Source organism: Nannospalax galili, unplaced genomic scaffold (genome assembly GCF_000622305.1).
Source record: "Nannospalax galili isolate Female #2095 unplaced genomic scaffold, S.galili_v1.0 scaffold117, whole genome shotgun sequence".
In the NCBI taxonomy this organism is placed as follows: domain Eukaryota; kingdom Metazoa; phylum Chordata; class Mammalia; order Rodentia; family Spalacidae; genus Nannospalax; species Nannospalax galili.
Genome location: NW_008341422.1, coordinates 2,322,567 through 2,335,111, shown reverse-complemented (window position 1 = coordinate 2,335,111; position 12,545 = coordinate 2,322,567). Strand labels below are relative to the sequence as shown.

The window sequence follows — 12,545 nt, the reverse complement described above, 5'->3', positions numbered from 1 at the left end:
GTAGGCCCAGCAGACCTGAATTCATCACATAGACCAGGCTGGCCTTGAGCACACAGAGATCCGCCTGTCTCTGCTTCCTGAGTGCTGGGATTAAAGGTGTGTGCCACCATGCCCAGCTCCAAATTTCTATAATTTAAATAAAACAGAATACTGTCATTAAGAAGAATGAAATCCTTTTTGTTCCAAGATATGTTAAGTGATTTTTTAAAAAATATTATGTGACAGAAATATGTTGTTAACTGTAGCACAGCCCACTGATGTTTACAAATCTTAATACAATTGGCAAATCTGATAGAATAGACACAAAACTGAAACAGTCTTTGTTGGATTGGATTGTTACTTAGGGGACCTTCACATTCCATTTTCCAGTTTGGTGAGTAGTTATAATAACTACACCACCAGCACAGATCTGGGTATTGTAGTGAACTGAGCACTGCAGTTAGCTGATAGCCATTAGATCCTGTTAGTTCAAAATGAAGTTTCTGAAGTCAGACGACCTGACTTTGAATGTCAGGCTGTGACCTCAGGTACATTACTTATCTCTATAAATCCCCATTTCCTCAGCCCTAAAATGGGAATGACTGAGGGGGATGTTTTGAAATCTGAGGAACACTCCCTCCCCTCCTCCTCCTACAGCAATGTTTGCCAAGGAACCACAGGACAGAAGTTCTCATTGTGGATGATGGTAGTGGTGGTGATGGTGGTAATGATGGTGTTGATGATGATGATGGTGATGGTGATGATGAAGTGGTGATGGTGGTGGTGATGATGATGATGGTGATGACGTGATGGTAATGATGATGGTGATAGTGGTGATTATGATGATGATGATGATGTGGTGGTGGTGATGGTGGTGGTGGTGGAAGTGATGATGATGATGATGATGATGATGTGGTAGTGGTGGTGGTGATGGTGGTGGTGATGATGATGATGATAGTGATGTGGTAGTGGTGGTGGTGGTGGTGGTGGTGATGATGATGATGATGATGTGGTGGTGGTGATGATGATGGTGATGATGATGTGGTGGTGGTGATGATGCTGTGGTGGTGGTGATGATGATGATGGTGATGTGGTAGTGGTGGTGGTGATGATGATGGTGATGTGGTAGTGGTGGGGTGGTGGTGGTGGTGGTGATGATGATGGTGATGTGGTGGTGGTGGTGGTGGTGGTGATGATGATGATGTGGTGGTGGTGATGATGATGATGGTGATGTGGTGGTGGTGGTGGTGATGGAGGTGATGATGATGATAGTGATGATGAGGTGGTGGTGGTGATGATGCTGTGGTAGTGGTGATGGTGGTGGTAGTGGTAGTGATGATGATGATGGTGATGATGATGATAGTAATAACAGTGGTGGCTGGTGATAGTGGTGACAATAGAGATGTTGCTAAACCAACTTCTATTTTAAGATTTCAAGCTAGCAGACTATAGAAACATTGTTTACTCTACCATCTGATCTTCAACAGCTGCATCTCTCTTCACTTGTTCCCTATTTGTCTCCTAGGACAACAACCAGCATCCTAAACTGTATTTTAATTTTGGCAGGTTGTGAAGATTTTATTAGCTTTGTGTTTGAATTTGGGAAGAGTTTATGTTCTATGCACCTGACTGAAGATGAAATTGCATTATTTTCCGCATTTGTACTGATGTCAGCAGGTAAGAAAACTAAATAAAAATAAAATGGTTTCAAAACTGTCCAGGTAAAAATTTTTTTCACAAGGTACAGAGCTTTTATGAGCTAATATTTATGAGAATATTTGAGGGGCTCCCAAAAGCAACAGCTACCCTTATTAAATTTATTTTCAATGAATAACATCCGCCCAGCTGTCTTTTTAAAAGACCTCATGGCACTGAAAGACATAGCTCAGTGGGTAAGAGCAATTGCTGAACAAAACATGAGGACCTGAGCTCAGATCCTAACACCCATGGTAAAAATAATAATAATAATAATAATAATAAAATAAAAATAAAAACAATACAACTTGGCTATGTGAATAGCCTCAGCACTATGGGGGTGTGGAAACAAGTTGATCACTGCCAGCTCACTCCAAGTTCTGGGAGATGGTCTATGTCAAGAAATAAGGTGGAGGGTGTTAGAGTGATAGGTCACCTGGCCTCTGCACACACACACGCACTTGGAATTCTCACACAAAGACTTTCTCTTAAATTAACACCTCTTAAGTCATCTGGAATTCTATTGATATTTTTAGTCGCCTTGGGTTAAAAAGCAATTTCATATTTCCAAGAAGGCCAGCAGGATGGATGTGATATAAATATCACATGCAGAAGTAGAATTATCAGAAAGGCTTGTGGGGAGAAGGCACAGTGGTTTCATTTAACGTCCTGAGTGGCCCTGATTTAGATGGCTATCCTGTAGAAGGGGACATCCTGCCTTCCTCTACATATCAGTAAAAATAGAAAGACTTAACACCCTATCTTATCACTGCAGTCAGTTGCTTTTTTACTCATACTGGAGCAAATTTTCAAAGAGAGAAACTGGCCTATGCCCTTCTAAACACTCACTGTAGCATAATAACCCATATCCGATTCAGAGGAAGGGGTGGTCTGGCTTTGGGTTGGAGGAAGGATACTAAAGAGTTTTGTTTCTCATGTTTAGATCGCTCATGGCTTCAGGAAAAGGTAAAAATAGAAAAACTGCAACAGAAAATTCAGCTAGCTCTTCAACATGTTCTACAGAAGAATCACCGAGAAGATGGAATCCTAACAAAGGTAAGATCCAGAGGGTTCCACTAGGCCTGCACTATCCTCTGGCACCATCATGCTTACAAGTCTACTTGTAAGTCACATGATCAGTCCCCAAAAGTACCCACATGCCATGGGATACTGTAAAAGTTCTGCTGGGTCAAAACACATCACTCGAGTTTAAATTCTATCCACTATCATTTATCAGAAAGTGTCCTGCAATAATAGGACGGTGTAGGAAAACGGATTTTTTTACTCTTTTTTAATTACGTGTATATGGGGCGGGGGGGCGGTACATGTGCATGCAGGTGCTTCAGAGGCCAGAAGAAGGCATCAGGTCCCCTGCGGCTGGAGGACAGGTGGCTGTGCACAGTGACACAGCACTGGGAAATGAACTTGAGGCCTCTGTAAGAGCAGAAAAGATTCTAAAGTGCTGAGTCATCTCTCCAGCCCCAGAAAACAAATGTGTTTAAGCACTAATACTTTGAGGAACTTCTTGCTCTTCCCTTAGACTCAGATACAAAGCATGCTTGGCATACTATAGTGATGTAAAGGAGGAGAATCTTTGACTTTAGAAGGAAGACATTTAAGAAGACTAAAAGTAGATAACCATATAGTCCAATATTAGTTCTCTTTCCATTCAATATATTAGGAAGCAAAAATTTTATATTTTATCAATTTCCTGTTACTATGCTGTATTAAAAACATGAGACTTCATTTTAGCTAATTATCTTTCACAACAAAAATATAGTTTAAAAATCATAATATCTTTTAGTGTTGGTGCTAGTATGGCCCTCTGATCCTAGAAAAAGAAGCCCCTTTCCTTCTGAGATCTTTTGATGTGTTTAATTGTACGAGAAGGTGATATAAAATTTGGGGGCTTTGATTTCCTGACTGAACTCATTCCTCTTATTTTCTCCTGATAACTCAAGTAGGTCAGAATTGAGAAATTGGGAATAGAAGGCTGTCTTTGATTTTGGAATTGACGAATGATGAATGAGTTAAGAGAAGGGAAATTAGGGGCTGGAAAGATGGCTCAGTGGTTAAGAGCACTGGCTGCTCTTGTAGTGGACCCGGGTTTGGTTCCCAGCTCCCATATGGTGGCTAACAGGCCATTGGTAACTCTTGTCCTCCACAGGCATTGCATACATGTGGTGCACCTACATACATACAGGCAAAATGCTCATATATATAAAGTAAAAGTTAGTATAAATTAAAAAGTAAATTTAAAAAATTCTTTAGAAAAAAGGAGAATCGAAGGTTTGGAATGTCAGGGGCCTCCCTCTTCTCTATCTTTGTGTTCAGGTGCAAAAGCACCATCAGTTTATTATAGAGAGCACCTGACACATAGACATGCTCTAGTGAGGATAGTTTCTACAGAGGACAGCTCTGGAATGAAGCCAGAAGCCCACTGCCTTTGAATAGTGTGTTTGCAATGACAAGCATCTTTGCAAGACTGTGCTCTTACCTTCCTTCAGCTGGTAGATGTTCAGTGCCGGGACTTTAGGCCTCCTGACTATTCATTGGCTGAGACCCAGAATAACTTTAAATAGAAAGAAAACTCTGTCTAGAAGAAATCTGTCCTTAGATTGACTCCAATGGGCCAGCAAGATAGCTCAGTAGGTAAAGGTGCTTACGGTGCTGATGACCTGAGTTTGAGTCCTAGGACCACTCTGTAATGGTGGAAGGAGAGTACAAACTCCCACAAGTTGTCCTCTGACCTCCACACATGTGCACCATATGTATACACATGGGGGGGCATTTTTTTGTTTTAATTTAAAAAAGGAAAAAAACTGAGTCCCACTAGCTCGGCATGCAGTATAGAGGGTGCCCACTGCTCTGGTTGCAGTGTCTGTGGTAAATGCTACTTACCTGCTTCACCAGTAGACCTCTTCTCTTCCCACAGAGGTAATCAGAGGACTTGAGTGGTTCGGCAGAAAGCACCCTGGAATAGGGAGGAGACTAGAGCTCAGGCTCCTCCTCTGGACTCTAGCACTGACAGGCAGGGGCCCAGTTTGCATATGAATACCTTCTTAGCCATTGCTTCACCTCCCCAGCCCCTTGAATACCTTCTTGGATTAAGTACATTCCGAGCACTTTAAGATGTGACTGTCATTTAGAGTCCATCACTGGAGGTCTAAGTGCATCAAGTATCTTCGAAACATTCTGAGCAATGATCTGAAGATCACCCTCCTTCCTTGAATTTTCACTCTCATGCCGGCTCTCCCCTGACATCATGTCCTTTCTCCCGCTACAGCTAATATGCAAGGTGTCTACATTAAGAGCCTTATGTGGACGACATACAGAAAAGCTAATGGCATTTAAAGCAATATATCCAGACATTGTGCGACTTCATTTCCCTCCGTTATACAAGGAATTGTTCACTTCAGAATTTGAGCCAGCGATGCAAATTGATGGGTAAACATAGCACCTGAGCGCTTCTAGAATGTCTGAAGTACAAACACGAAAAAGAAAACAAAACAACAACAACAAAATAACTGAGACACTTTCTATGACCCTGCGCAGCCCTGGAGCGCCAACACACTGCACATCTCTTGGTGATCGGGGGTCAGGTACCGGAGGGGAAACAATCGAAACAAATAAAAGTTGAACTTGTTTTTCTCATGCATATGATTTCCACTCTGCCTACAGATATGGACCCTTTTTCTGTCTCAACTTCTTGAGTGGTTGACCTCTGTTTACAACAGAAGGGTACTAATGTCGGAGGAGTTCCTTTTCTTGTAGCTCACTGCCCACAGACTCAGCGGGTGACAGCGGAGAGTCCAGTGGTAATCGGTGCCCGGTGTGCATAGCGGAAGTTGCGGCATTACTTTGCACAGCTTGCTCTTTGTTTCATGAAGGAAGTTTTTGTTTTTCTCACCGATTATTGCCAGTCAGCGGAATGGCGAGAAAAGGGGATCCATAGCGCTCGCAACAATAGCATTATATTACAGGGTAAATGGGCATGAAGACTATATATAGCTAAAAGAGAGATTGTTTATATATTGTTTTAATTAATATAAAATGTAGTGACTGGTGTAGCTTTTCCTGTTGAATTGATAAGGCACTTTCCGTTTTGCACCTTTTTTTCTTTAAATTAAATGCTAGCGTGTTCACTGTCGCCATGTGGCATGTACACCAGAAACACAAGTTTAACTGAGAAGGCTTGGAAGGTACGTTGGGAGGTATTTTTGCTGCTGTTTACAATAATAATAATAATAATAATAATACTTTTAAAAGACTGGCTGGTCATATCCAGAAATCAACTTGTCGAATTTTTTTCCCCATGTGTAAATTTGGAATTAGAAATGGAACACTCCCTAAATCATACTTTGCTTTTGCCTAAGATTAATAATAGGTGTGTTTATGCTTCATACGGAGTTGAACGACTGACTGGTGCTGTGGGCTTAAAGCATCATGTGCATTTTTTTAAAGCTTTTAAAAATGCCACCTTTGGGAGGTGAGGGGGGACCTCATTTTACACAACTGAGTCATCACGGAGACTCAGTATCAGCTTAGAACTCTAGTGCTCTCTCAGAACAAATCAGTAACCTGAGTATTTATTGGAATCTAGCTTTTATTTATAAGGACCCAAAGATTTCGTGTAGAGCAAGCATTCCCCCACACAAAGCATTCTTAAGAATTCATCTCAGAGCAAATGTATTCTACACTAGTTGTCCCTAGACGGCCCTGTTCTAGAATGTTGCTCTCCATATTTGGCAGGCAATGGATGGAAGACAGAGGCAGTCTGTGTGGAACCCATTTCCTTTATTGAAATATTCTAAGTTTTTAAAGTGGAAGTGACGCCAGCTGCAGACATTTGTGTATTTTATCTTCACTAGAAAACTGTGGACTGTAATTTATTGTATTAAATGTTTAGGAGATTGTTCAGCTTTTGTGTTCAAATGAGAAATACGGAAGTATTTTTGTTTGTGTTTTTTTGTTTTTTTTTTTAAATAATCCCCAGGAGGAGGAGGAAGGAAGGACAGTGTTAGGTATAAGAATGTGCATATTTTTAAAGACAGATCCCCTGGGGCTGGAGAGATGACTGAACAGTTAGGAGCACTTACTGCTCTGTACCAAGAGGACTGAAGTTTGGATCCTGACACCCATATCAGATGGTTCACAAATACCTGTTACTCCAGCTCCAAAGGATCCGATGCCCCCTTCCTGCTTCCATGGGCACTAATATACACATGTGCATACACACACACACACACACACACACACACACACACACACAAATAAATCTTTAAAAACAAGTGCCCTTTTTGGAGACAATCTCAGTCACACTAGAGGTGGGATACAAGCTACTGATCTGACATCAAAGACCATGTCTGTAAAGAAAAGAGAACATCTTCTATGGTACAAAGGTGGGGGCTTTCAAGAATCTCTGTATGTCTAAGCACCTCCTCCACTGCCTCTAGGGTCATTCTAGAACCTTTTCAGACATTTCTGTTCCTGTTAATGTCCATCTGGGTTACCAGGGCTGGCTTCCCAGAGCACTTCACTGTTTTTAACTCCACTGACTTCCTGCCTTATTTACTGAGGGTCTTGGAAAGGAAGAAGGAATTATTCACACAGAAGTGTGTGTATGAAGCCTAAGCAGCATCGGTTTTTTTTTTCAAAAAAACATAGTAAACGATAAATGGAAAAGTAATATTTACTTAAATTTCTTACAAACATATAAAAATTTATGTGTTTATATAGAGAGGTTAGCTGTCATAGTATTTATATTGGGGCAAGAAGGGTTTAAATCAAATTTTTATTTAAGCACATATAGTTCCTTTAAAAATAGTATTTATACTCTAAAAAGAGCACCAAGTTCGGTTATTTCTTTGTCCACTTTTTCTGTTGTTTCTCCTGTGTAGGGGAATGGTGTGGGGTTTGAGGGGGGTTTTTGGTGGGTGTTGTTCGTTAGATTCACTAAATTTGGGGATGGTTTTATTAAAGTATATTAACTTCTTTTTAACCAAAGCTTTCTGCATATGACCAGCCTCAGGTGCTAGTGCACTAAAGAGCAACTAAACCTAATTCCAGTGTCCAAGTGGGAATAAGAAGAGTTGATTGAACTTCTCTAAGGGTGAGAGAGTGTAATGTTGACCTTCAAAGAAATTCCTTTTCCTAGAAAGGATTCTGCATGTACCTAATTGGGGGGGGGGATGCTTTAATCTCAGTAATATGCCAGCAACGTTGCTTTTAAAACACACCAAAACAGAGTGATGGAATGCTGCTTCTAGGTGTTTCTGAAAGAAAAGCAGGAGGTAGGCTTTCGGAGGAAAGCTCTCTGACAGTGTAGGGATGGAGCAGTAGAGACAGGCGTGCTCAGAGAGATGGATAGGACAATTGACTATGATTTGTACCTAAGTTGGGATCTGAAGCTCAGTAATAAACACAGTTGAGAGTAACAGGGGAGCCCAGAAGAGGGTGTAAAAACTCTTGCAGTTTTATTTTGTTCCTTATTATGAGAACACTTGCGTAGTGACATAAGGTGGTGGATGATACAGAACCATGACATTGAATAGTTCACGTCATGACTCTAAAGTTGCCTTGATTTATAGGCTCCACCGTCTCGTAAGGTTTGGGACATTGTTATCAGCTCAGCTGCTAGACCACCTTTAGATCATTTATTTTTACATAAAGTAAACAAAGCTTTTGTACAAAACCTAGCTGCTTTCTGTTACAAATGCTCAAATGATCCAGCTATATTATGAGAAACTGGCCTTGGCCACAATGAAATTAAAAGTGAATTTTGGGCAGATTGTAAATTGTGCTAAGGCTCTGGATTTTTTTAAAGCATTCAGTATGCTACTTAGTTAAAGCTATGGATTGTTTGGTTTTTCAAAGTCTTCAGCATCCTGATTCACCCTTCCTAACTTAAGGAAAACATGACCTAAGACACTGCTTCTAAGTTTGGTTGTTCTTTAACGTGTGGATACCAGATCTCTGTGAGTGTATGGGAGTGGGCTGAGGGTCAGGGTTGAGGAAGGAGAGTGTGTGCGTGTGTGTATGTGACTTGCGTGTGTGACGTGTATTTTGGACTGCTTCTAGGCTACTATGTGTCAATGGAAAAAAATGTATTCAAAATACATTAATCAAAACTAGAAGACGGAGGAAAAAGAAGATTTATTCTATACAAAGCCTTGTCTGGACCATAGAGAGACTTCTATTTTTTTAACCCTTCTATAAATATTTGATGGCACTTGAAATATTCCTGCAATAAAATGTGATTTGTGTAAAGTAAAAAAAAAAAAAAAGATTTTGTAATGTGAAACAAAGAAAGAAAGTAATGTAATTTTCTAAAAAAAAAATACAAACAAACAAACTTTGTATTATTTTCTTGATGGAATTTGTCTATCTGTCTTTGGAAAACTTTTTATTTCATTGAATGTGCCATAGTAGACATGTGTGTTTTTAGTTGTAGACTAAGGAATAGCTAGCTGTTTGTGTTCCCACATTCCAAAATGCAAAACAACTTAGGAGAACCTTGATGAAAAGGTGTCTGTAGGACGTAAGCTTCTCCTGTTGCTTTTTTGCACATGTCTTTCATTCCTCTCTAGTGCAATATATGTACATAGAGCACTTGCGGGTGTACCTTGATCCCTCAGGGAAAAATACATATTTGTACAGTTGTTTTGTTTTTTGGTTTTGTTTTTTGTTTTATTTTTCTTTTGTTTTTGGCTAAGGATTGTCGATCGAATCACTTGTTATTGTTGAGAGGCAGCCAGATAATCAGCCTAAAGCCACTGTTCCAAACATCAATTGTTCAAGTCATGTGTCCTTCCAATGCTATTTTAAAATAATAATAATAAAAAGCTATTTTTCTGACAGTTCTTTGTGCTGACTGGTGGAAAACAAAAGGGGAAAAAAAAAAAAAAAAAAAACAAAAAAAAAAAGCACCTTATGATTGACTTACTGTGAATGACAATCCATCTCAGTATCAAGGACGGAGCCCTGTCATCTGGAGTTGGGGCTGAGAGTCAGAAACATTGTGCTCAGGGATCTTCCAAAACTCTTAAAACAGGGTGGCCAGTGGACTGGGACAAATTGTGTTTTTTACTATTATGAAGAATGATGATGATGATGGTGATGCTATCCCTCCAAGGCACAAGCGAACTGTATAGAACTCTGTGTGTGTGTGTGTGTGTGTGTGTGTGTGTGGGTGTATGTGTTGTGAGTGCGTGCATGTGTACATGTAGGCACATAAGCTCCTCCCCATCGTTTCATTTTGTTGAGTTCAAAATTTCTGTGCTGTTCAGTTTCATGTGCTTCAAAACCCTGCATAATGCCCAAAGTGGTGCAGAATTATAGCAGTGTGTATGAAAGATACATTGGTAAGTGATAGACTCATGAGTACCAAAGTGCAGCCCTCGGGACCCCATTTGCCATCTCCCTGATAAATGGAGATGATAGAATGTTCACGAGAAACACAGCACAGTGTACATTTTAAAATGATTTCAAACTGTGTATTATGGATTAAGAATTTTTAAATCCAGTGACAAGACTTATCCATGAGATGAGTGAAATAAAAATGTTTAATGCTAGAGAATAACTAGCATTATTGTTGCTTTCACTGTGTCCTCTAGGACCAAACAAAACTCCCCTCACACAGAACAGTTCCTACTTGCACATCCTTGGTGTTTTTCTGCAAGAGCTGATATTTGAAGACATACCAGTCCCTGCCTGTAGGGCAGTGACATTTTGTTTGGTGTTACAGTTTTGAAATGTAGTTTGGGTCTCATAGTCCCATATTTCACTTTCCACAGTTAGAGGGGTTCAGTGTAGTTGTTGACTCTGATTCTCCCACCCCATAGCACCCACTCAGCAAATTCATATATCTTATTACGTGAGGGAACAAGACATGGGAATCCAGTCCTTGTCTATCAGATGACAACGACTCTTTATACCTTGTTTTGGTGATGAGTGTGGAAAGTATCAGGACTCTCCCTCCCCTCTTTTAATCCCTCCATCCCTTTCTCTCCCTACACACACATACACACACACACACACACACACACACACACACATGCACGCACACATTATGGACATTTTTACATACTATGACATGGCCACCCCTCTGACTTATAAAGTTGTGCTACAGAATCCCATCAGAGTAACTTCTTACTACGGATCAATCACGTGCCCAAACTTTCAGCTGTAACAGTCCATCTTGATTGCTAATATCCATCAAGACAGTCCTTCATTCTATCCCTAAACACTAATATACAAAGTGCTAGGCCAGCTTTGATAGCAGAAGCCTTTCTTTCTATTGCTGTTGATGAGAAGGCCAATTAGCCATGTCTCCAAAAGCAACTGGTTGCACTTCTGACTCCATTTTCACACGTGTGTGTGTGTGTGTGTGTGTGTGTGTGTGTGTGTGTTCATTTTTGTCAGACTCTCAGAATAATTTTTAAAAATAATAAGCAGGAAGGTTGGCTTCACACCAGGGAGCTACCGTAGATGGGGGCAGAGCTCCATGTTCAACCATACCCTCAATCTTAGAGCAATAAATACTATTCAGTTCTTTATTTACTTATAAATGAGTGACAGAATATTTGATCCAAATAGAAACCACCTTTTCCTAGTGATGCGTGACGTGGAGTGAGTCTTGTATGGAAAGTGGAGATGAATGCTGGAAAAGATGCCCAGAGAATCTGCGTGTGCTGTTTACATGTAGTGTGCTTCCCACATTAGCAGTCCTATGCTTTTTGTTTGATCCTTCTAGAAGTGAATGGCGGGTCACTTACTGTCCATTGTGACAGGCTGTGCTGCTGTTGAGCTGTTCTAGGAACTCCGCTGCAGTGTTTGTGTGTGAATCTTTTCTTGCGCATTGTGGCTGTCATGTGGAGGAAAAACTACTTCTAGGAACTTGATTCTGACTGAACAGATTGCATATGTGAATGCAGATCATTCTTGAGCAATATAGTGAATATGAGTTCACACAAAGGAAAAAAATCTGTATGTACTGTACACATCTTCCTGAATCCCAAACTTTCTGCTTATCCACAATGGTTTGAAATCTCATACACAACAGTGGTGAATGTTTTCAACATTAGGACATTAGCTGGCTGCTTCTTTAAATGTACCTGTTATTGTCTGCCTGCTCCTTTTGTGGAGATGTGTTTTTGTATTGGATGTTTGGGCCAATGGGAGGCTTCAAGCTACAACATATTTTCCCAGTTTAAATATATTTAACATATGACAAACCCCAGACAAGGCTTTTAATATGTATAAAGAACTGCAGTGTTAGGTGGTTTTATTTGCAAACCGTTTTCAATGTTGTCCATTTTTATGGCACCTTTAACAATATTCTTGTTTCCAAAGTACAAAAAAAAAAATAGGTTAAATAATCTAGCCATAACTGAATGTCAAGCAATAAAACAAATGACTTTTGTGCATAGACTTAAAAACCTACAAATTTTAGACATCTGCATGTAAATGCAATCTCTTGTTTACTGCTTTCTTCGACTTGAGCAATTGATTCCTTATTTACTATTAACTTAAGAACTTGTAATGGCCTGTAAACATTTTCTCTCTTACTCTTCTTTCAAATTTACCTTCGTCCCTGCTTTTGAGTCATATTTAATGTTGTTCTACACATCTCTATACAGTTAACTTTTTGGCTTTCATTCTGTATAGATAAGAAAATGTTATATTATAAACAGCCTACTCAGCGCAAATATTTATCTGTTTATCAAATCCACAATATGCTGTAGAATACCAGTTTTACTATATAATCTATTTTAGACATAGCTGTTTAGAACTAGAGTGTGCTATTTTTGTGTTTTTTCTGATGTGTGGTGCTAGATAAGTTACTTTTGTGAACAAAAAATTATCCCTTT

General features: G+C 39.8%; 2 protein-coding genes across 6 annotated transcripts in view; one reads left to right on the top strand and one right to left on the bottom strand.

Annotated features, from left to right (window-relative positions):
* Positions 1–9,599, top strand: part of Rora (RAR related orphan receptor A) — a 106,419-nt gene extending 96,820 nt beyond the window's left edge. For 2 of the 3 annotated variants that reach the window (XM_029565279.1, XM_029565280.1), the window contains exons 8-10: positions 1,546–1,656; positions 2,618–2,730; positions 4,961–9,599. In XM_029565279.1, coding sequence (XP_029421139.1) covers positions 1,546–1,656; positions 2,618–2,730; positions 4,961–5,125 — 389 coding nt within the window. In that variant the 3' untranslated portion in view covers positions 5,126–9,599. The remainder of the gene's footprint in view (positions 1–1,545; positions 1,657–2,617; positions 2,731–4,960) is intronic. The other variant, XM_008836882.2, reaches the window with a different exon arrangement.
* The window catches only part of LOC115071025, a 29,447-nt gene that overhangs the window by 4,688 nt on the left and 12,214 nt on the right, over positions 1–12,545 (bottom strand). For all 3 annotated transcript variants that reach the window (XM_029565283.1, XM_029565284.1, XM_029565282.1), the window contains one exon: positions 4,576–4,648. In XM_029565283.1, the coding sequence (XP_029421143.1) occupies positions 4,576–4,648 (73 nt within the window). The remainder of the gene's footprint in view (positions 1–4,575; positions 4,649–12,545) is intronic.